General features: G+C 42.3%; 1 protein-coding gene across 9 annotated transcripts in view; it reads left to right on the plus strand.

Annotated features, from left to right (window-relative positions):
• The window catches only part of srgap1a (SLIT-ROBO Rho GTPase activating protein 1a), a 72,656-nt gene that overhangs the window by 26,774 nt on the left and 20,414 nt on the right, over nucleotides 1-25,468 (plus strand). For all 9 annotated transcript variants that reach the window (XM_020106498.2, XM_020106496.2, XM_020106497.2 and 6 more), the window contains exons 2-11: nucleotides 148-343; nucleotides 6,326-6,488; nucleotides 12,554-12,616; nucleotides 15,535-15,714; nucleotides 16,450-16,578; nucleotides 18,037-18,258; nucleotides 18,721-18,822; nucleotides 22,638-22,835; nucleotides 23,295-23,379; nucleotides 24,745-24,772. In XM_020106498.2, coding sequence (XP_019962057.1) covers nucleotides 148-343; nucleotides 6,326-6,488; nucleotides 12,554-12,616; nucleotides 15,535-15,714; nucleotides 16,450-16,578; nucleotides 18,037-18,258; nucleotides 18,721-18,822; nucleotides 22,638-22,835; nucleotides 23,295-23,379; nucleotides 24,745-24,772 — 1,366 coding nt within the window. The remainder of the gene's footprint in view (nucleotides 1-147; nucleotides 344-6,325; nucleotides 6,489-12,553; nucleotides 12,617-15,534; nucleotides 15,715-16,449; nucleotides 16,579-18,036; nucleotides 18,259-18,720; nucleotides 18,823-22,637; nucleotides 22,836-23,294; nucleotides 23,380-24,744; nucleotides 24,773-25,468) is intronic.

Consider the following 25,468-nt stretch of genomic DNA (forward strand, 5'->3'; position numbering starts at 1 on the left):
TTGTGTTCCTCACCTTCAGGAGATTCTACTCACAATACATTTAATACAACATTTAATCTTCTACATGACAGAAATGTAAAGAACGATTACTTTTGATTCTTCTTTCTGGCTCGATCCTGACCTGAGTTTTTGTTTGTTCTCCTTCAGAGATACGGGCCCAGTTAGTGGAGCAGCAAAAATGTCTGGACCAGCAGACGGAGATGAGGGTCCAGCTGCTGCAGGACTTGCAGGACTTCTTCAGGAAGAAGGCAGAGATCGAGATGGAGTACTCAAGGAACCTGGAGAAACTGGCCGAACGCTTCATGGCAAAGACTCGCAGCACCAAGGACCACCAGCAGTACAAGTACGAAAACATTATTGTGTATGTGCTTGTTATTTTTGTTTGTTCATGATCTTATGTGGGTTCATCTATGAAGCTGAGAACACTTTTTGAAATCCAGAGCGAGAATATTCAAGCTCTGCCTGATGGTTCAGTGTTATTAGATCGTGGCAACCAGATTGAAATTCAATATCAATGGGTTCTAGTGGGATTATTGTGCTGATGAGCTGCATCAATCTTAGTTTCATGTTCAGCGTCAGTCAGCAAAGACAGAGAAGAATCTCACTGTTGAGGTTTCACTCTCATTTCTTCATATTTCGATATGCCTGCTGAAATCTTTGTCCCTGACGGCTCTGTGCTTCATAGTCACAATAAATGATCTTCACATTGAAATTGTTCTCATCTAAAACTAATTGTGTAATTCTTCGTTGTTTCATATTTTTGCAATATATGTATTCATTCCTGTGGGCTTTAGTCCATTACGTCACCCTGGTGTAGCTGGGGAGCTTTATGATTAATTTATCTTGACTTTTCATTTTGTATTTGTGCCACAGTCGAGCACTGTCTTATAAAGTGCAGTGCAGTTCTCTCTTCTTTGAACTCTCTGATATACACTCTTCTATACAATCCAATGAACTAAAATGTCATACAATCAAAGCCAAGTTACCATCTAGATTAACTGTGTTGTGATGTAGGAGAAATATCTGATAGAAAAGTAAACAAGACTGCTTGCCTTTCACATATGAAGAACGCAGCAGGAGATTGTATCAGAGACATGTTTAAAACGACATGACGTATAAGTACTGCTTCAGAAATCCTGTCTTTGTTGACAGCACAAAAAACATTGGCCCTTATTGTCAAATCTCGAAACTCTTGTCTTTCCAAGTTGACATCTCCGTTTTTACGTCCTCTGTGTGTGTAGCTCCTCTTCTGATAGAAACGTCAACACACCCACTCACTCACAAAATATCTGGAGCAATTGACTCAGACAGCTCCTCTAGATAATTTCAGAAAAACTGTCCAGACTTCATGACACTTCTTTCTTACTCCCACCTCTATCTATCTATCTTGCACCTCAGTTTGACTTGGAGCCTGTTTGGGGATTCACAGTCAGTCACACTGGACTTTTTGGCCTTTTTATACAGTAGGAGGAAAAACAGACATTTGCATATTGTTTGAAAGTGCGGTGGGAACAAAAATAAAATGTATGCTTGTCTTTGCCGTCTGCAAATAGTTCATGCTCTCGGTCTGAAGCTCTGATGGCTCTAGCAGCTGTGTGCCCATGTGTCTAACTGGTGAGAGGACTCCGGTATGGCGCTCTGTGGTTTTCATCGCGTGATGCACAGTCTGGTCACAGGGTAAACATTTTGGCAAGTGCGTAGGAGCATTTTTTTTAAAGTAAATACTAGACGTCTGAATTACATTAAAGACCCTCCTGTGGGTTTTAAATCGTGTGGCCTATATTTTTGTATTCACATAAATAACAGGCATACAGGCTTCTGTGTTCTCCATATTCCCTGGTTTGTTTTCTTTGGACACACTCGTCTGTGGTGTGAAAAAGTGAGTTTTCATTCTGTCCGCAGCCTTTCGCCAGTTTTCACATGACAGGGCAGCACGGTGGAGCAGCGGAATCCTCAAGACACATTAAAATGAGCAGCAACGGTTTGGGGTAATTAGTCAAGACAAGTTGCAGTGGTTGTCATTGGAGCTGCAGTTTTAAATCCAGTTCACTTGGTCCATGTAAAGGTGGTTAGCACTGTCACCTCACAGGAAGAAGGTTCCCGGTTTGAATCCGGGTTTGGCCAGTTTAAATGTCCCTCCCTTGTCTTACTGGGTTTTCTCTGAGTACAACAGCTTCCTCCAACAGTCAAAAAGACATGTAGATTTGGGTTAGGTAAATTGGAGACTCAAATGTGAGTGTGAATGGTTTAAGGACCATTAAGGATAAGCAGTATAGATAATAGATGGATGTAAAGACAATCTAAGCATATAACCCTTTCAGTTAAAACAGTGTTCATTTTTAGATTAGGTGAATACTATTTTTCCCCTTATTTTGAAAAATATCCATTTCCCCTGTAGACAGCCACACGCCACCCCTCAGCAGACATGAAGTATTTGACTCCATTATGCATCTTTACCAATTGAGCGAAACACAGCTGGAGGTTGAGTCTCTGTTCAGATCCATGTTGCCAATAAAGCCACAAACACATGATCCCTCACTGGGTTCCCACCAAACTACAGTAGGATTTCACGGCCAGGCGCAATTTACGATAACTGGCGACTGAACTCGCTGCAAGTGATTGGCAAGTTTTTGCCTTTGCATTACCAATATGCTGTTACATAATTTATAGTTTCAGTATGTCTTTGTACCACAATTGGAATTCAGCCCATAATCCTCTTCAGGAGTGAAATAAAGTCTGTGGTTGTCAGAGAGCTATGGCTTGATGCCACCTGTGGGAGTATTGCAGCAGCTCACTGCTGGAGACTGTCCCCTCTACCTGCTGTTCCTCTCTGTCTGAATGTGACATAATTGGTGCAGGCACCAGTGGACGATGGATGACATTAACGAGGGATATTTTTAAACACACTCGGCAATGGTCACACGGAAGGGAACTCCAACACAATTTTCTCTCATAACTTTTAAAGATACTGCTGCCGTCTTAGCCAACTGAGAGATAAATCTTTTAAAAATAACAGTAACACTAAAACAGGTGCATTTGATTCCTTATTTTTATAGGCTAAACACAGAATCCCCTGCTTTCTTTTCTGTGCAGGTTTGCTTTACCTGCTGAGAATCATAATCTATATGATTTAAACGGCTGCAGACAATTTCTGATATTCTTCTTCACTGCTCTTCTGTCCTTATACTGTGAGAAAACAAAACAACACAACACCCAACAGTGTCCGGGCTGCAGCGACAGTGTGTGGGAAAACCATTCCTTTCTGTCAGTGGCTGTTTGCAGAACACATGCACACAGCCATATACTGTATTATGCAAAGTTTGTTCAAGGAGGGACCTGGAGAGATGGTGAGCAGAGGAGTTGCATTATTTATGTTTCCAAAGTCGCAGCTGGGAGCATCTTAAATAGCTGCTTTTATCCAGAATTAGGTTACTGGTGAAAGGACTTCCTCTCTTTGTCTACGAGGAGGAAAAAAGGCTTAGAACGTGCTGCGGCTGCACACTGTTCATATTGTCAGACATTACTAAAGGCACTGCATTGAATAAAGTTTAACTGCTTTTGTTGCTTCAGTTAACCTGTTGCAAGCTTTTAAATCTCAAAGTTGAACCTTCCTTTACATCACACAATTGTTCCAATTTGGGTTTGTAGTGATCACTTAGCTTTGCCAGCATGTTCCATTGCATGTGGACTTCAGTCACTCTACCTCGGCTAGAAAAGCTGCCACTGCTTTATTAGAAAGATGATCAGATGTATTAGAGGACTTTCCTCTGCTGCTGATAAGGGCTCCTGTTTCAATTCCCTGCATACTGAAGTGGTAATTATCATTGACAGAATCCTGCGACTGTATGAGAATGCTGACACACACGCATATATATACATTAATAGGAAGCAGTAAGTTGCTGATGAGATCTCTGTTTTCACTCATCTCTCTCCCTACTTCGCTTGGATATTAGTTAGCCCTTTCCTACCTGGGTTTTAGCCCTTTGGGGCCCGTCTGTCTGTCTGTGAGTCCATCTGACCCAGTTCCTGCCCTGGCTGTAGGGGGGGAAATGATGACAGCGAGAGATTTTCCTGTCATTATGTGGGGTAAGCAACTCCCAGAGGTCATTTTGTCGTCACGGCCTGTGCCGGGCCTTGTTTTCCCGTTCCGTACCCTTTTCACTGCAGACTTCCACTCTGATTTAGTAGGTCAGCCCCACCGAGGTACTTAAGGAACTGTTAATGTGTTCACGGAAACACAAGTTCCTCTAAACCTATGGTCTATAATTTTGCCAACTCAGCAAGTTCCGCTTATATATTTTTGGAATCTCTAAAATGGATACTGGGTTGGCCTGACAGTTTAATAAGACAATAGTGCAATGCCCATTCTAAACCTGCCTGTTTGGAATGGTGATGCTGGTTGCAGCTTTCTCTCTGAAACTGTCATAAATCATAATGCTCTTCCTTTTATCAACCAAGTGTGAAGCCGATAACATGAATGGATCACGAGATACGCGATCCACATACATGCAGACAGATTTCTGGAATCATTAGATAGACAGATGTGTGCATGTACTGTTTCATTTTAGTTCTGGTGTTGAATTAGCTCAAAGTTTTCATGGTGAGGAGTTCTGCTCTGCTTTGTAAATATGGTGATTTAAAGCAAAGAGTACGGGTCAGGAAATTGAAGCTCTGACTGAAAATTCCCAGACTGATTATTTTACATCCCCAATAATTTTCAAATTTTCAATTTCTTTGATAAAATATTTCAACAAAATGGTCCATATTTCTTGAAATCTAGGTTATAGAGAGGATAGATCTTGAGATCTTTTCCAGCTTCATGTCAGTGGCCACCTGGACTTTATGCATCTGTACATTCAAAAGTGAGCATGAATTAATAAACATATACACATGGACACACGTGCATGTCTTTACATATCTAGATTCAGTGCCACAGAATGGAAGTGTTGCTCACTGCTGATACATAATGCAGAAGGGATTCATGGTAATTGCTCTTTGACAGAGTGCATGTGTGATGCTGTCCAGGAGTCCCTCTGCTGTAGCTGCAGGACCCGCTTCACTTATTTTCCTCTTTTTTTCCTCCCTTTCTATTCCTCCACACGTGTCCTGCAGCCGGGGCATGTGGCACCAGTACATCACTCAGCTTTTAGCCAAATCAGTTTTTTTCCCGGTGTCTTTGAAAAATGACTCTCGGATGTTTTTCATGTCAGCCGGCTTGGCTCTTTGCCTTTATCAAATGTAGCTTCCTGTTTTTGCAGTAGTGTCCGGGAACATTTCAGCTGGTTTTGAATGTTTTTGCAGTCATTCATTTGGAGGAGCACTTTGGTTTTTTTGGCTCACGCAGCAGATGTGGTGCCAGTGCTGAAGGCCAGTTCAGGGCTGGGTCACTTTGAGTTTCACCTGTTGTGTTGACAAGTGCTGTCTGTCGGTGCAAACTAACTCTGTGAGTGGAGAGCAGAGGAGAGTCTCCATATGGTTCCTGCAAGACTTGACCCGAGACCCAACCTTAAACCTCTCCCAAACACACACACAGGCAGCAGGAATGTTATAGATTAACTCAGAGGAAGTCAGCCTGCAGGCCAGTGTTAATACAGGGCCTCAGCCTGCTCGGTGCTGGACAATGTCCTACAGTTAGCTTGGAAGCAGCCGGCACACAGCACAGGAAACAGGCCTCTCTTTTTTTACGCTTTAGCTCTTTTGCACTCAGATTTCTATCATTCCCCCTTTACTACAACTTCTCTCCCCGTCCTTGTTTGTCTTTTGCTGTCAAACTTCATACGTGCTACGTCTACTTTTCGGCTTAAAGCCACAGCTCCTCCAGCTTCGTTCCACGACGTGTATTTAAAGCCTGTGGCACACGGATTCCTGTTTGTAGGAAGTCAGCTTGGCTCAGAGCTTTTCAAGAGCTCTGCCCCAGAAATGTCAGCGATACAAAGTATTTCCAACCTTTTTTATGGCCTAGAACCAGTGATATATGGGACATTTAACACCAAGGGAGGACTATGAGGCATCTGTCTTCAGGCCCTGGTGCACTGGAGATGCTCATCGACATCCGGCTTGTCGAGGAAGTGTCACAAGCTCCTTAGTAAAATGACAAACATTGTCTAAGTAAATTAGAGCTGAGACATTGACGTGGATACAGACACGCAGGAACATGTATGTTAACAATAAACACATAACAGGTATTTGTATATTTGCACCATCTCTTCTCTGGAGCACAGTTGAATTGGGTTTGATGCTTTATTTTTTATTCTTATACATTACATGTTTTATTAATTTCTCACATGGATCTGTGACACCTGACTGTTTTCTCTGGTCGTTGTAGGAAAGACCAGAACCTGCTGTCCCCTGTCAACTGTTGGTATCTGCTGCTGAACCAGGTGAGGCGGGAGAGTAAGGACCATGCCACCCTGAGCGACATCTACCTCAACAACGTCATCATGAGGTTCATGCAGATCAGCGAGGACTCCACACGGCTACTCAAGAAGGTGAGGGTGGAAAATACGCGGGCCATGATGAAACTTCATTTAAAATATGGTCGTCAGGCCACCATTACATGCAATGTTAGCGCATACCTCATCCACACTTCTCCAGGGTTTTCGAGGGCCTAAAACAGAGAACGTTGGGAATCTGGCCCCGTCTCGTAAAAGTCCGGGGTTGTGTTGTTTCTGCTGACTAATATTCTGGGGCCAGAAGAAAGTCCACAGGGGTTAGGGTTCACTCTGCTCTGTGCAGAAATAGTACACAAATTCCCAAACAGACACTACTGTTCTGTATTTCCCAGTCTCACCCTTTCTCGTCCCTCAAGTCTCTTTTTCACCGATCCATCCTCCCACTCTCGTTTAGTCACTTTCTACTGTGCTGATGTTTGACCTTCACCAGAAAAGGTCAGATGTGTCTTTTCTTTGATCAACAGAACGGTTCAAGTTAAAACTCACCACTAACACGATCCAGATTTCTCATCGTGGTCAGTTTAGGCTCCAGTCCCTCACATGATATAAACGGCCTTTCACTTTCAATTAACCCATGGATTTGACAAAGTATATTTAGCTGCATGATGTGCGGGATACAGGAGACACATCGAGCGTTGTGTTTGATGGTAGGAGTCTCTGTCGGACTCCTTGTGGTTTAGTTTTGTGAATATTGCAGAGGAACCTTCGTCACCACAGTTTCAGATCAGTGTGCCTTCACTCTCCCATCTGAACTGTGGCTTCAGGACCAAAACCGGGCCTCTGCTTGCCTTCTCCACCACAAAGACGACTACTCCCTCGCAGATTATGAGCTCCTATGCTGCAGGAGTCACATGAACTCACCACAGGCCTAAATTACAAAGTGGCTTTTCTTCAGAGGGGAGTGCCTTTGTGACTTTTTATATCTCTGTTGTTGCTTTCTTTCCCTGAAAGTTGAAGTTTCAGATTCAAAAAGTAAAAGCGATGATTTCCTCTGGATTTTCAAAGTAGCGTCGCTTGATCGTTCGTCTGATTATACAAACAGAAAGCTGTAGGAGTCATTTCCTTTCGATAGTGTTTAAAGACTTGTGGTTCTGCAAATGAGAGCAGATGTGAAACATACATTTTTCAATTGTTAACCTTCTCAGACCCAACACACAGCGATTGTCATAATGATAGTTTGGGAAATTAGTTTTAATTGTGTTTTTTTGGGAGGGAAAGAAAGTAAAAACACAAAATTTGTGAGTGAGTAGAACAATTATTTAGTACATTTTCCAGTATTCTTTTATTTTTTCCAGATTTCTGTTTTCACGAAAATTTCTATTTGTCTTTACGGTGTAGTTTATTGGCAATTCCAATCCAAATCATCCCAGGAAATAATTTCAGAATTTTGCCCATATAATAACATTTACAAACAGCATTCAATTTCTTTCCCAAAACTCTTTCTTTGACAATCGTTTTTCAAAACAAATGACTTAGTGGACATCCCCAAAACGCATGAATCGCCAGTTAGCTTTTGCAAACTTTTAATTAGCATTGCTGTTTACTGCGTAACGTATATAAAACTTGATTTGCGCCTGAGTTGTGTCAGGCAGATTTTAATTGGATACGGTGGTGACGACAACAACTCCCATGATCCCATGCTGCTTCACAACTACAACTACATCCTTTGGTATTGTTTTGATCAGAGACCCCTTGCGGGTTGCTGTTTCACATTGTAAGTTTTATTCATATCCAGAGATTGAACCAAACGCTGTGTAATAGTCGTCCCTTTTTTAAAGTTTGTAATGCAGTTTCTCAGTAGGATCCAGGTGACATAGTGCAAACAAACTGCAGCCTGGTGGGAGGTCCTGGTTCACAGACCTGAGACGGGGCTCGGCCTCTAATTAAAGTCTGTGAGGCTTTGATCTCCGCACAGCTTCAGTAACAAGGCACAGACAACAGTGAAGTCCTGCATGTTACACGGCCCCTCACAGCTCCGAGGAGACAGCTGTACTGTTGTCATCCTTCCGCCACATCAAAGACCCCTGTTTTTATTTCCTTGTATGTTCTGGTCTCACGCTGGGAGATGGAACAGCAGAGGACGACCCCCAGACCAGCCCCAGTGTCTTCATCAACATCCTCTGGTTGACCCCCCCCACCCTGTTTGTCGTTGGGCATGTGTATTTAATTCTTCAGCGCTGCATTGTGGTCACTTTTTAAAGCAACAACAGCCACAGATTCCTTTGAAAGCACCATTTAGGCTTCTTTGTTTTTCCTGGTTTGTTTGAACACAAGAGCCAAGCAGTTGGCCTCTCTTTTTTTCTCTATGCTCGGACAGATCTTATCACGTTTTTCATTATTCATACAACCAGCTCTTTGTTTTACTCAACTGCGTTTTATTTATGGAAGTCACGTTCTGTGGCTGCAGCTACAAGGTGGATTTCCCAAAGCTGGAGGCAGTTTTGAACTTTTCCAGAGGCAAAGCCTGTGCAGGATAGACTTTATTTTGCAATAGGCCATTTTCACAGTAGACATTTTGACGTTTCGTGGTCGGAAAAAGATAGTTGTAAATAATGAACGATGGGCAAAGTTCATTTCACTGCTTTAGTTGTAGAGTCTATTGTGCACGCTGGTTCACTGCCACACTGTTGTTGTACTTGAATAAAACAGAGTGCTGTGCTTTTACTACTATGCTGTGAACAAGGATTGTATGCATCCATACTGTATATTGACTGTATATTAAGATGGTTGACATTACAGCTCCACAAAAGTGAAGCCAAGAAATATGCCCCCTGGTGGCTGGCTGCAGTATAATTCATTAATCCCGCCTCCTACATGTTAGCAGAAAGGCCAAACTAAAAAATCAAAGTACATGTTAAAGATATTTTTACCCAAAGATGTTTTCGGTCATTTGAAGTACTTCTTGTAACACTGATGTATATTCAAATATTCATGCTCGCACAAAGTTAAAAACGTTAGTAAGTTATCTGATGTTATAAAACGAGAGGAAGTAGAACACTTTGTCCATCCTTATATACAGTTTATATATATATAAAGCACTTAACTAGCTGGAGGTTGCATAGGGGATGTTAATGTGTATCTTAAAAGATTAGTTTAGATTATCAATATCGATCTCTTGTCAGTGCTTTAGGTACAGGCTAGCTTAGCATAAAGACTGAAAGCAAGGGGAAACAGCTAGGCTAGACCTGGTGAAAAATATGCCTAATGACACATCTAACATGCCTCGTTTGCACATCCAGATCTACTCTAAGTACTACACATGAACACACACACACACACACACACACACACAGACTGGCTCAGCAGGGTGTACATCTGCCATTCCTCTACAATGATTAATTTCAGTGGCAATATGAAACCCACCATTCCCCACGGGCTGACTTGGTTTCTTCTCTGCAGGGTCGTTTCATCTTTCTGTGGTTGGAATATAAATGGTTTGAGTTAAAAGTGGAAACTCATTTGTAGCATCCTTTTATGAATTAGACCAAATTGGAAACCCCCAACTAAAAATTCCTTTTAAAATGAAAAAGAGTAAGTTGCACACATTAAATCAGTGACATCCACAACACAGCATATTAGCTAGATAACTGTCCATAACTTGTAATTTGAGGTATGTGTGAGTTACATTCAGCGGCAGTTTGAACAGTGATTATTTAAGAGTTCTTTACAGCCGTTATGTAAGCTGTAGCTGTTTTGGTGAAAGCACTTAAAGCATGTCTTGAATGAAATGCCCATTTACTTTCATCTCTGTCTTTACTCCTTTCTCACACACACACACACACACACACACACACACACACACACACACACACACACACACACACTCTCGCTGCTCATGTGATCCCTGAGAAGGCTTTTCATTGAGCTCTGGATCATTTCCCAGTCTTCTCAATGGGGAAGAGCTGACGAGTGTTAGATGTGACAGACAGTCAAAGGTTCTGTCCTCTGATCTGACAGTTGCTAATGGATTTTCCCACAGGAGAAGGCCTGTGTCGCCGCAGGCTTTTTGATTTGCAAGAATTTTCAATTAATAGGCATTTTACTTTTAATATGGTACTGTCATATTTTGCGAGATATAATTAGAGGTCTACTATAAACCCGTACACTAGATCATCCTATAATTTACACACACAAAAAAAACAAGACTTCTCTGTAGCTTCTTATCTACACTCCGTTCTCAAAGGAGGTTGCCAGTTGCCAACTTTGGTGCAGCTCTGGTTATCTAAGCTTACAGACGGGTTGTCGTCTGATTAGGTCAGCGCTACAAATCGGGGAAGTGACAGAGCAGGTGGTGTTAGAAAGATGCTACTGATCGGCCAGGTCACTCAGCACAGCACTCTAATTTCAGACACCCGCCTGGCAGCTGGTAACTGAGAGTCTAATCCTCTTTACTGTTTATTCACATGCTCGGACATCGGCCATCTTTACCTGAGTGACTTGTGAAGAGCTGGAGTGAGAGTGTTTTTTCACAGTATTGATTCTGTCCCAGTCCTTTTAAATTTTTGTGGTTTTGTGTCAGGCTGAACATGCTTATGAAGTCACCTGGATGTAAGATGTGTGTGTCTGTGTGTGTGTGAGGCCACAATAAAGCCTCTTACCTGCTGCCAACATCCACATGAGGCCTCAGGCGTGCAACAGTGTATGTGTGTGACTCAGCTAATCTCGTCAGGAAATCCCATACACGGTTCACTCTTTTGAATTTTGGTGAAAACAACAAATGTATTGAAATATTTGTAGCATGTTACGCATGAAAAGCATTGATGAGCTCTTTAAAGATTTGAGCTAAGCCTAACAATTTAGAGATTGAGTGATAGTTATTTAGATTACTGGCATCGCTGCTTTTATGTAGGTATACTCCTGTAACCGTAAATTAAGAGATTAGCTTTTAAAAGGTCTGCCCAGTACCTTTTTTGGGCCGTTGTAGACCTAAGGCATTAAATACGTCCAGACAAAGAACTGTTTAAGGAAAAATCCTCCCTCAAAAGGACTATTGCTGCCCACATCCACTACTGGAAGAATTGTAGATTGATTCTCGATCAGTGGTAAATCACTATTCTTTCCCACTGCACTACGTAGTTCAATGCCCTTCCAGAAAGCTCTCACAGCCTTTTGCTGTGAGCAGCTCCCAGAATGAAATTTGTCTGAGGATAATTAGTTTAAAGTAAGACCTGGAGTAGCTACGGGCCAACGTGGTAACATCTTCCAGCAGCCGCCGTTATCGACTGCAGTGGACGGATCAAGAACTCGCTCCCATGACTCATAATCTCATAAACATGTGATACAGTATATGAGTCAGTGTGGAGGAAATATGGGAGCTCCACAGTTAAATGAATAGTGAAAGCTCCACTAAATCCATCACTGCATCAGTGTTAGACTGTGTCCCACAACCGTGAGATGCATTAATGTGGGTGTGTGATTGTGTTACTGTGTCAGCCCTGTGGCACGGCTGATCGAGTTCATATATTTGGGCAAAATCTTTCACATTCAGTCATAAAAGCTGGATAATGTGTTAAGCATGTGGACGCTGAAACTCGAGCTGTGTTCGATGATTTCAGCGGAGAAGCCGTTCAGACGCTGACACCACTTTCACACACACACACACACACACACACACACACACACACACACACACACACACACACACACACACACACACTGTGTTTGACACAGGATGATAAATGCACTCTTCTGTTTTGTGTTTGTGTGTTCACAGGCCTGCGTCTGGTTACTGTGCACGTTCATATGAAACCTAACAAACACTAAACACTGTATGAAATATTACCAAATTGCTGAACTGCTAGCTTGCTACACTTCCAGAAGTCACTTTTTATTCACTGCTCTAAAACAGTATTTGCCAGATGAAGAAAGGCCCAACTGTTGTTTTGGAGACGCGAAGAAGGAGTGACTCTTGGGAAAAGAAGATTTACAGTTTTATCTTTTTATGCATACGTATATTCACATGGATTTTGAGGACTTTTCAATGCTGATGTCCATATCAAAACATCTTTCATAATTTTGTCTGGGAAAAATCATACTGCATATTTTATGGGTCAAATTACTTTGTTGGTCTCATTGTTTTTCCTTCTGCATTTCCCTTTCAGAGCAAGGAAATAGCCTTTCAACTCCAGGAAGACTTAATGAAGGTCCTAAACGAGCTGTACACAGTAAGTAGTAATGACTCTGGTGCTTTTTTACTGATGCACTTAAGTACATTAGTGATCGCTGTGATTTAGACTGGTCTTGGCAAGAGCTTACGTCTTTAACCCTGAGGCTCAGAGATGTCTGAAGGATCCTATAGCATTAAACAGACCAATATGATGGCTCAAACTGTAGAGAAGGTCTGGTTTCTTTTAGCGCACACAAAAAGCATGAAACACAATCCTCTTTACCCTCATGAACCGACCATTCAAGCTGTGAAGTATCAACTTTATGTTTGTTTCTCATTAGAATTCATATCCTGTGTTTTAATGGCTCCTATCAGCTTTGTTTTCTCGCTCTTCAAAGCAAATACATGCAAAGCCACACCAGGGGTCTGGAGCCAAATATCAACAACATATTTTCTTTTCTTTAGATTTCTTTAGACACAGACAGAAAATGTGGAGAAACAAATATTAGACCGCTAGCTCACGGTGATGTCTGCTGTTTATATTTTAAGAAAGGTGAAATGTAAAGGTAGCTGTGGCTGCAGACCTTTGACCCCAGAAGTAAAATTCTGATCAAGTTTTCATCAGCCCATCAAAGATCTGCAGTGAACAAGCTGCTCATCCTCAGTCTAGTAACATTGAATACGATGACGTTAGCCTCGTCATTGATCGCCATGGCAACCTGTGATGCACACAGGCAGTGATACAAGCTGAGGCAGTTGTTCTTCCTTCCCCGGAGATGGAGAGCTGTTCAGTTTGAGTATAGTCTCCGGTTGCTCACTGCAGAGGACTACAGCGGTTACACTTACACTTTTCGATGGATGGTGCGGCTCCAAAAACAACAATGTGTTGCTCCTCAAACTCAACGTGTGTGTCATTCTCACCACAGTCCACACTCAGGAACTGACCTGGTGTAGCCCCGTGGGAGGACACACACTCACACACATATACTATATACTGTATATATTCACACACGCAGTGTAGGTATTGCATCAGACAGCCCCAGCCCTGATGTCAGTCTCTGCCAATGAAATAACAGGTCTGCTCCGTCTCTAAATATGTCCCCTCTAAAAGAAGCGGTTAAGTAAACACAGCAGCGGCAGACTCCAGACCAGTAAGTGAGGAGTGCAGGACCCAAGGTCAGTCACCCTTCTCTAAACCGGTTCCAGTTAAGCCAAAACCCCAGCAGAGGGAAAAAGCTACAGACTGATCAGGCTTCCCTCTGTTGTTCCGCTCGTACAGAAATAACTCGGGTTGGGTTGAAGCTGTTTAGATTACGAGATGTTTGAGTTTCTATTTGAACAGAAGTTGAGGTTTTGTGTAGACGAGTGTGTTGCGTACACAGGTTGTGGAGCTGTAATTTACTGGAGTCAGTTCGTTCCAGGTTAAACCACTAGTGCTCTGAACGGCCGCCTTTTGAATTTATATTCTGCTCGTATCCTCAGTACAGTACATTTAAAAAACTTCCATTCAAAAAAAAAAAAAAAAAAAGCTCAGTTCCAGGAACAATTTTAAAAACACATTAAGTAAATTACTTCTTTTACAATTTAATGCCCAAAGCAAAGATTCTTCAACAAACACAGTTCTGTTTTTTATTCCAGCAAAGAGACTTTGTTTTTGTCTCTGTGTGTGAGCTGATATTCATTTATGAGAGTGTGCAATTTGGTGCAGATCCAAACATCCAAAGTCTCTGAAAGCGGTTCTAGTTTCATCTTGGGTTCAATGTGCAAATGTTGATTTTTATGGCTTTTCTCATTTATGTCTCCACGTCAGCGTCATAGATTTGCATTATTATTTCCCACAGCCAATATTTAACCTGTCCTCAGAGCTGTCACATGTCTGTCTTTATTCCTTTCTCAGCCGACACTCTGAACCAGTGTTATGTTAATAGGACTTTTATAATCTCCCAGCTCACTCTGCCCTTGAAGAAATCATGTTTGTGTTTTGTGGTTTCTTCACTACTTAACAACTGAGTCACTGCTTTATGGGCCCAGAGAGCAAATATGAGTAACACTCACACTCCAACGTCCTCTGATGATGATGACACAACCCAGTGTTATACCTGTACGCATTCAAATGTATCCAGCTGCAGTCGTAAAGAGTAAAAGTAAAGGAAGCTGAACTTACAAATATGGTCACGGGTAGGATTAGGGTTGGGGGAAGATGTTGTTTAGACTCTCTTTCATTGATGGCAATCAACTGCTGCAAATAATAATGATTGTTGTTTGAGGACACGTGGTTTCTAGGGTCTGCAAGAATGCAGCCGGACCCCTGTTCAAGTTTATCATGTCCCTGTGGAGTAGTACCAATGAGCTGAAAAATTTAAATGGATTAAATTGTTAATATTTAACTACATAAATATCAAATGTTGGCTTTCAGTTCCCAGAAGTCTCTCATGTAGCACGAGCCCATTATGACAATTCCCTAAAAGAAGAAGCCAAACTTAAATACCATCTAAAACAAATGTCTTTGTTTTGTTGAGCATTTACAAGATTTCATGACGAGAGCGGAACTGTCAATCAAGGCCTGAAAAGGGAGCAGACAGTTCCTCATTTTAGAACCAAAGAACAAACACGTCTACTTCCTGAGTAGAGGCTGCGTTTCCAGACGTAGCAGTGAAGGCAGCATGTAAGATTTCACTGCTGTGACATGTGGTTGTTGTGGTCGTATAAGTGCCTCGCATAAAAAGGTCTGGAGAGAGTCTGTCTTTGGTTTGTGGTTTGGGGGAGAGACTAGCAGCCGCTGTGAGATGGGTCGAATCGATTTGTGATGAATGAGCGGGTCAGAGATTGGTCAGTCTCCATCATGAAGATTGATTATTGTGAACATTTCACCTCGAAGAAACTCGACTAAGTGTGTCTTAACTAAGACAGAAATATTGACCGAAGGGACTTAAAGCATGTTTTCTTTTCAACTTATCGTCCTCTCTGTCTCTCCAGGTGATGAAGACCTACCACATGTACCACACGGAGAGCATCAGCGCAGAGAGCAAGTTGAAGGAGGCTGAGAAGCAAGAGGAGAAGCAGATCGGCAGGGGCGATCCCGTCTTCAGCATCCGAATGGAGGACAGGAACCCGAGGCGCAGCTCTGTGAAGAAGATCGAGAAGATGAAGGAAAAGGTAGAATTCAAGCGTTTACAGTTGCCAGCCGTTCTGACAGTTCAGGCTTAGTTCAAGTTAAGTGGCCACAGGAGACACGTTCAGGACACGTTTTAATGTCAGACCTGAATAGACGAACTTTTCGTTTCTCTCAGGTCTGAACGGATCCTTAGATACAGTCACAGGAAGCGTGTGTGGGTTTTTGTCCCACTGTCGTAGGCTTTGTATTCTTAGAACAAGCCTGTTTTCAGTTAAATCTCTCTGACAGTTGATTAAAGTCCAGACGAGTGGGATTTCTTTTAACATGACTCTTCCTGAGATGCATTTAGGATGTGTTAAATTATGGATGATTTGGAAGTATGTGAGTCAGGGCCTGTCAGCCAGTGGATGGTGACTAACATCCTTCTTTTGGTCTGAAGAGGAAGTGTAGGCTGCAGACAGACGGACTAGGCTGAGGTATCCTAGTTGAAGTGAAGGACACAGGCCGTTTTTAGTAAAGTCTTTTCTTTTTCCATTCTTGTTCCTTTTTCTGTGTTATTTTTAACAGAATTAAGTTAAGTTCCTTCTCCTCTAATGTGTGTTGAAGCTGTTGTTTTTGCCGGCAATGCAGTTTCCGCTCTGTGGCGGGCAGTGCGTGCCGAGACATAAAAAGCACAATCCAATTTCAAAATGGCAATTCTCAACTCATTAAATTCATTCGTCTTTCTTGCTCTGTGGTTACCTGCTCCTCATTCTTTCCTCCAATTCTTCCAACAGCGCCAAGCCAAGTACTCAGAGAACAAGCTGAAGTCGATCAAAGCTCGGAACGAGTACCTACTGACGCTGGAAGCGTCAAACTCCTCCGTTTTCAAATACTACATCCACGACTTGTCGGACTTAATTGATGTAAGTATGAAACCACACGCTGTTGTCAGAGGACTTCATCTGCAGCACAGTGTGTCCCCACTGAGAAAAAGTTTTTGGAGAAGATAGTTTCTAGTGGCTTTGTTTTCTCTCCAGCTGAGATTTTATTGAGTTTCTTTTGTTCCCCTCATGTCTTTACTATTCAAGGTTTTTATTTTGTCGACCTTAAGAAGAGATTTGAAATCATAATCAGAGGAGTGACTGGTGGCTTTAGCAGCTGGGCCTCATATGAAAGAGATGTCAGGACCCCAGACTGGGAGGATGGAAATTAAAGTGCAGGATGGAATTAAAGCAGCATATTAACTTTTGTGATGAAAAAAAAAATTCTTTTCAACTTCTTTTCTGTGTCATTATTAAAACCCAAGATATTATGTCCAGTTATACAGTGTTTTCCTGACATTGTGTAGTTTCTCACCATCTTTGTAGCAGCTTGAATGGAGACTGGAAGTGTCTCTGACCCTGATACATACTCTTTTTTTTGGATTTATAGCAGCAGTTCATCACTTGATTCACCGCAGCACTGTGTCTCTCGAATCTGTCCTGCAAACGCTTTTCTTTGTTTGCTACCTCACAGATAAACATGATTTATTTATTACACAGCTCACCTGCATGGTATTATTTTATCAGAGAAATAAACTTTTAAAAATGCACCATCTTCTGTGGCGTTTTTTTAGGAAGCAGGATGAAGCAGAGCTTTGAGCAAGCACTTTGGCTTTTATAGTCCAGACGGGAAGTGAAGGAGAAGAGAAACGCAGCTTCTGTTCAGCAACGTGCTGTGTGCTGAAATTACCCCTGTCCCCGCTTTGCTTCACATCTCAACAGGGTGTGTGTTTGTGTGATTGTGTGTGGGGCTCGCTCTGCGTGAGCTGTGTGTGCAGCCTCACACACCTTTGGTATAGATTCGGTATATTGATGAAGGAGACTTTTAATATTCGAAAAGTGCACAAGTTGACCGGGTTTTTTTGTAACTGTGTGAGTGTGTGTTTGTCTGTATTTGTGGGGGCCTGGGGCGTGCGTGTCATCCCAGGAGAGACCTTGGCCAAGGTTCCTGTTATAAAAAATCAGCATTAGATCCTGGTGGTAACATCCGGTTGTGTAACACAGAGGCAGCACTGCAGGCTCAGAAAGTCCTGGACTATCGACTAAAGAACTTTCTCTGTTCTAACGTCCTTTCCGTTGAAGCCCAGTCTGTACTGATGGATCAAGTGTTGGAGGAAATGTCGGCCTCTGCTCTCACTTTTCAGGGGGGCACCAAAAAGACAATGTAAATTAATGAAAAAGCTCAATGTGTTTAAGGTTTTGTAAAACTATTACACAAGATGGCTTGAAAACCCTTTTTAATTTCCCTACCTGTCAGTAGAGTGAGAGAAAGAAGAGTGAGTTAAAGAATTTCAGAAATGATCAATTAACTAAGTCAATCATCTGACTCTCTTCTTCCAGTGCTGTGACTTGGGTTACCACGCCAGTCTGAATCGAAGTCTGCGGACCTACCTGTCGGCCGAATACAACCTCGAGACGTCGCGCCACGAGGGTCTTGACATCATCGAAAATGCCGTCGACAGCCTGGACCCACGAAGCGACCGACAGAGGTTCATGGAAATGTACCCATCGGCTTTCTGCCCTCCGACAAAGTTCGAGTTCCAGTCTCACATGGGAGATGAGGTGCAGAATTTGTTCAACAACCGCAGCAGTGATAATGATAATATCTTTTAAATGTGTTTGTATCAGTGTTCAGATCCAAATCATATGTGTTGCAAGTACAGGGAGGGAATAAGTGAATTTGGAGTTGATTAAAAAAAGCCTTGGATTTAATGAGATCGGAGTTTCAGTGGCTTAAGTGCAGCGTTTTACTGCATCTGTTCTGCTGGATCAGGATTTATGGGGCGCTGAAATTGAAAAATAATGTGTTATTCCTCCCCCGTGTAGCTCAACATGTGCTAAGAGTTTTCCTGTTTGGCTGGTACCACCATCGCTGATATCATGTTTGTTTACTCGCTGCAGAAATCTCTGTGCTCTGCTCTGCAATTCAAGAAGAATTTTGATGCCTGTTTGTATTCTGGTAAAGTAGGTTTTCTTTTCAGTTTTCTGATCATTGGCTGTTATTTTCTCTTTTTCTTTTCTTAGGTGTGTCAGATCTCGGTGCAGCCTCCAGTGAATGGAGAGCTCATCCTGAGGTTCCAGCAGCTGCAGTCCCGTCTGGCTACTCTGAAGATTGAAAACGAAGAGGTAGAATAACGCAAAAACGCTAAACCAACTTATTATACAGGCACCTGCAGCACAGAGGGGTTGTAGACATATCAAATCTTTCAAAACTGTTCTCTGCTGCTTCAGTTGTGTTGCCTTCCGTAGATGCAGGAGTTGCATAATGCTGATGTTTGTTGGTTTTTGCGAGATGCTCACATTTGCTACGAAAGAAAAGTTAACTTTAGCCAGAAGTCAGCCAAGGTGAGACCGAGATCTCTGTGGAGTCAGAGTTTTTGCGGCGTGTACACACCACTCACACAAACACAGTCTGTGTTTTCGGCGTTCTCATGCCCTGCAGGTAGCCATCAAACCCTCTCTGAGAATCTGCTGTTTTTGCTCCCACTGGTAGAATTCACCGTCTTGCTTTTATTTGCACAAACCTGTCCTGTGCTGCTCTGTTTCTGACACTGGAGCTGCATCTCCGGCTCTTATTATTTAAATGTGTCTCCAGCATTAAGTCCAATATAAAAGAAGAGCAGCCACTAATTCACAGAGTGTAATCACGTCCCTGAGACTGGCTTTTGTGTCACGTCTGACCTGTTTCCCCTCTTTGAGCTCGAGCTGCCGTCTGTCTTTGTGTTCCCTGTTTCTCTCGCTAGCTCCACATCAGTGCACTTTCTGTCTTTTATTCCCCCACAAAGACACGCAGGGGCATGTCAATCAAACTCCCTCGAATTCAGATTATATTGTTGCACCTTGTGAAATTGGCTGACAATACATCTACAGGGATGATGATGGATAGGAGAGCGGTGTTATTGAGTTCATTTCAGTCCGCTATGACAGATTGAAATATACGAGTATTGTTCCAGCAATTCTGATAATCCATTAGGTGTTAGAGGTTTTGATTTATAATCCATAATGTTTCAGTTGTGATCGGGGGACAGATCCCAGAACTCTGGTGTTAACACTTGTTGAGTAGAAATACATGAGAAGTAAGTGGTGTATGTGTTCACAGCTCAGCCGAACAATACATTGTGATATAATAGATTTCCCATGGTGCCATGACCAAACACATGGTGCGTTTGATAAAATTGTTGCCGTCAGTTCTACCCTCAGTCACTAGTACGTTACGTTTCCTGTGACTGCACCAAATTAAGATTTTTGCCGTGTTCCACCAGTTTCTTATCAATGCTTTTACTATGAAGCAGCAGGAGCAGTAACTTAATAAAGTCGTCATTAAGGCATGAAGAGGTTTAGTGGTATGGCAGATAAACTTACAAACAATAACACTGGATTACATGGAGGGATCATTCCCTGTTAATCCCTTGTGTGTGAGTAGGCCAGTACTAACTAACGTGGAAATATCAGACTCAACCACTAACGGAGTAAAAGTATTTATTTTCACTGGTATTAGTACAAAATGTAAATACAGATGGACCATAATGAATGATATCAAGAACAGTTTAATTCAGATGATTATAAAAGATTTTGAGTAAAGAAAATGCCAAATATTTACTCATGTAATTTAAAATGAAAATAAATATATTCTGACAGGATTAAGATGGATGGATGGATCCAAGTGTCACCTGGTACTAGTAATGGGCAACCATAGTGTTTATTTTATAGAACGACGAAAAATTATCAACAGATCAATAATTAAAATAATCAATAGTTGCAGCCCTATAATTATTATTTTGTGTGTTTTATGCTGCGTGTGCTGACGAGTCTGGCTCCTGTTTGTGTCATCACAATTCACCCTACCTGCAGTGTGTGCGTGCGTGTCTCCGTGTGTGCGTACATCCTTGTGTGTCTGAAGTGAACGTCCTGGTGGGTCAGAACTGGACGAGACTACTGCCTTGTGTTGGGGGCACCAGATGGCCTCTCTTCCTGGGAACAGCGTGCCAGATACATCCTTGAAAAATGAACTCTCAAAGCGCTGCGGCGACCTACAAGCACGACAGTCAGATGTACAACAGAGAGAAAAAGGGGTCTGTCTTTTTTCGGCCAGGAAGAGCTGCAGGGCAGTGCTCAACAGAAGTGCAGCTGTTTCCTCAAAGCTCTCTGACTCCCGTGAAATGGTGAAAGAAAACATTGCTGAATAATTTACTCAGCGGTGGTTGTGTTGTGACGTTGGGAGAAAGACTCTGGATCATCCTCTTACTAAGTTGTTTGGGTGAACATAGCCCTGCTGGCTGCTCCTGTAAGATAAGTGCATATAGATTTATTTCAATTTTAAAAAGGTGTCAATGCCGTTGGGACAGATGTTACGTCTGGCTGATGTTCTGCTGAGCGGGAGAATAACATTGATTTAGAAAAGAGCAGAGTACGGAACCTATTTCAAACCCAGTGAATGAAAACTGAACTCATCAGTGCACTGTCAACATCGGACCCTAGAAAATACCTGAGTTGAAATTCTTTATTAAAGATAAATGAACTTAACTAAATCCCAGGTCCTTTCTTCAGCTTTATTGTGGTGCTGCAGTGACTAATGTCCACCATGTCTCTCTAAAAGCCTTGTTGTAATTGAGCCCAACAGTGTACACTGGTAACTATTCTTCTGCTGAATAATGGATCAGCCTTTTCACTGCAAGCGATTCTCTTACATGCACGTGTCCTGTCTTCGTGATGACAGCCGGACCTCTTGCCTCCTCGCAGGCCACCTGAGATGAGGCGGCCTGTCGAGGTCGTTCGTCAGATTTCTGTGCCGCTAAAGTTGACAAATATGAACTGATTCCCTCTAAGAGCCATTAACACATGCACGGTGATGTGTAAAATTCTTTTAATAAATTCTTCAGTCTAGACATTGTCAACAGCTCCCTTAGCGTGAAAAACAAAGACCACGTCATGTGTTTTTTACTTCATGGGATGGATGTAACTATTTCCACATTGAGTCGTCACCGACCTGGTGACAGCGCAGTAATCCATCACAGCAGCACATGAAAGCGACGGAGTCCACCTTGCTTTTCAGGTGGTTCTTGTTCTTTCTCAAAGGTCAAATGAGTCACAGGTCACACCTGCTATGATCCACTGACGTCCCAGTATGTGTGTGTCTGTGTGTGTGTGTGTGTAATAGCAACACCAGGAATCCAACTGGTTCTTTCATTAGCACTGAGGTCAGACTAACTTAATAGCCAAAAAATGGGGTCACTACCTCCTGACCATTAAGAATCATTAGGAGGACTTCCAGCTGCCTCTCACTCGGGGGCCCCATTGACCTGTGGGGACCCCCCCACCATTTAAAAGCCACACAATTGAGCTGCATTTTTCTCTTCCCAGTGTCTCTGGTGAATGCAGAGCTGGATTTTTCCAGAGAGGTTGTTGTTGTGGTTTCTGCAGAGTTTTCACATCCATGATTCATCCTCACACTTGACAGTCGCTCAGCTCTTCCTCCTTTTCTGTTTGTCTCCTCTACTTTTTTTAAAATTTTAAATCCATTTCTCCTTTCCCAGCAAATATCCTCGGTCAACATGTCCCAGTATTAAAATGATTTCTGTAAACTTGGCAGTTAGTGAATTAATTTGAGGGATTAAACATCCGACAGAAGAATTGCTGTTGACCTGACTGCTCCCTGGTTTTAATCAGTTTTATTAATGTCCTCATTCAACATCACTCGGCGTATTTGCAAAAGGTTGTTTGTGTTCATCACAGCTGGTTCTTTTAAATAGTCTCTTTATTTTACTATTAGAGGGAATTAATTTTTTGTAAAAACTGAAATGTCACTTTATGATGTTAATCACAAAATACTTGTTTAGTCCTGCTGTCAGATTGTTTACGGGGTCATAGTGAAGAAACGATTGAACCTTTAAGCAGCCAATGACGAACACTTTCCTATTGTCCCTCTTTCCTTGTGTCCTCAGATCAAGAAAACGTCAGAGGCCACGCTGACCACCATCCAGGACATGGTCACCATCGAGGACTACGACGTGTCCGAGTCTTTCCACCACAGCCGGTCCACCGAGTCGGTCAAGTCCACTGTGTCCGAGACGTACCTCAGCAAACCGAGCATCGCCAAGAGGAGGGCCAACCAGCAGGAGACGGAGCAGTTCTACTTCATGGTGAGTGGACGTGTGAAGATGTAGAGATGCCTTTTGGTTCTGCACAAAAATAGAAATAAATCTCTTATATATGCTTTGCTTTCTAAACTTGGATGTTTCAAAAGAGGGGAAATGCCAGTTTATTTGTGAGGAATATGAGCTCAAAGCTTTTATCTGGACTTTAATGTGCTTAATCTCTGAATGCAAACTCTTTAGGACTTTAAATCTCATGCGCCAGGCCCCCTTTGAAATCTTTGATCAGCTGTAAGAGGGTAAGCTCTCTGCGAAAGGTTCCCACTTTGTAAAACTAACCGCTATCCTGTTCCAGTCTGACGATGGACATGCTCTGATAAAGGCTTTAAAAAGATCCTCAGCGCGTCCTTTGCCCTTGGCCGCGTTATCGTAGATTGCTGTCTTAGGAGCGGGCGCTGTGGCTGGCACTCTCAGGGCCGCTGTGTAATTACTCTCAATTCTCCACAGAAATTCCGGGAGTTTCTGGAGGGCAGTAATCTCATCTCCAAGCTGCAGGCCAAACACGACTTGCTGAAGAGGACACTCGGGGAAGGTACTGTCACCGTCTCTTTATTTACCAGCCCCCACTGCTCTCGATCTCACAGCAGGTTGAGTTACTTACTCTAAATGTCATGTTTACTTTTCTCTCAGTAAAAATCAGGACATTAAACCAAATCGGTGTCTTAACAGCCAACATAATAAATAATGAGAACACCTCATTTACATCAAAATTAGTAGAGATATGCAGGTTTGGATAAACCCACTAAAGAAAAGTGATTGACTTAGAGGAGGAGAAAAAGTTTCTGTTGCACGTTAACTTAAAAAAACAAAACAATAATTACACAAACTCTTCTGGAAGTTCAATGTGCGTCATAACATCAGTATCTAAACATTAACATTAACATTACAATAAAGAAAAAGAAGAAGTTGTCCCTTGTCCAGGTGTCATGTTTCCAACTCTGTCAGTCTTTGTCAGTACGGAGGCGAAAAGCCAGAAGTTTGTGGACATTTTTCAATTAGTTTTTAATTTTTTAAATATGTATTTAAAATCAAGTTCTCCTCAATCATTTCAGCCTCTGTGGCAAACCTCCCACTGTTTTCCTGCTTTTTCCACTAGACCGAGCTACTAGATTGTAATCTGGGTTTTAGCCAGAGCTGAGGGGGATTGTGAACTTGTATTATCCGTCTTAGTGACTGATTTCCCCCCCAACTTAATGGGCCGCCACTTATTAGCGGGGTGGCGATCATTACAACAACCTCTCCTTGTTCTACACTGGTGGGATCCCCTGGAGGCGTCGGCTAATCTACCAATCAACCCAGAGAAATCTGTCAGTCATTGTTTTAAGCAGCGGTCCCGGTGGTCTCTGTCAAAGTGTCCGCAATAATTAGCAATGCAGCCACTTGCTCAAGAGGAAAAGGAAAACCCTCCTGCTCCTCCCACACGCTCCTTAATCATGTTGCTGTCAATGGGCTGAAGTACAGTGTGAGTCACACAGACGGGTCAGATTCTGTTCACTGGAGCAGTCGCACAAACGAAAATACTCCCGTTCCCCAAAAACCATTTGGAAGCTATTTTGTTTTACTTGTTCAAACAGGAGTCTGTGTATTTGTGTAATCATGAGTGTGTCTGCGGGACGGCGTCAGTCGTAAACTGTACAACTGTGTGTCTGGGAGATGTTTGTTTGTGCTGGGATTGTTTTGAAGTTGAAATCTACCGTGTGTGTCTGTGTGTGCGCACGTATAGGTGTGTGTATGGGTTTTGTTTGTGCTGCTCAAGAGGCCCTATGTTGCGGACAGATGGCAGCCTTCAAATGCTCCACTAGGCGTGTGCACAACGCACCGCAGGGACCTCAGAGACAGGTCCTGGCATGTCCACACATCTAACTTCCCCTCACATCTCTTCTCTTCTCACCCGCAGGCCACAGAGCTGACTACATGACCACAAGGTAAAGTACACACTCGCGCAGACACACACTTGAAGGACCCACGTGCATATTTAAGTTACAAATCCAGTTTTCTCTCATCAGCCACTGGAACGTTTGTGAAATGTCGCAGCTCATCAAGGCGATGACACTTTGCCTCAGGACGTTCTGATGTGAAGTCCATGAAATCAGAGGCGTCCGTATAGTTAGACTCTGAAAATAAACGCTGCAGCAGAGCATCGAGCAGATGTGCAGGCCTCCGTGTTTTTAAACCCTGTTCATGTTCTTCAGTCACTAAAGCACTGTTTGTCAGGGTTTAAAGATTAGGCTGAAAAAATATATTTAATGATTTAGGATTTGCAATTTTGAAAACACTGTGGAATCAACGTACATTGCTATTTTTTTGAACACTACATTCACTTATATTTGATATTACAAAGATATGTAAATGGTATTCTTTGTTCCTCTTGAAAAGAAACAGCTTCGGTGACATTTCGGTGATATTTTATACAATCTTCATATATTTATAATTAAATAAATAATTTATTTATAATCAAATGACTCTACGTTGAGGTTTTAGCTGAATTTTATTATCACAGAAACTCCAAAGTATCTTATTTACTTAAAATGATGCACTTCACACTTCAGCTGGAATAATGAGTTAATGAATGAATTAGTTATTAGTTAACAAATACCAAGCATTGACATCTTCTATCTTCT

The sequence above is a fragment of the Paralichthys olivaceus genome, chromosome 7 (assembly GCF_024713975.1).
Source record: "Paralichthys olivaceus isolate ysfri-2021 chromosome 7, ASM2471397v2, whole genome shotgun sequence".
NCBI classification, from domain to species: Eukaryota; Metazoa; Chordata; class Actinopteri; order Pleuronectiformes; family Paralichthyidae; genus Paralichthys; species Paralichthys olivaceus.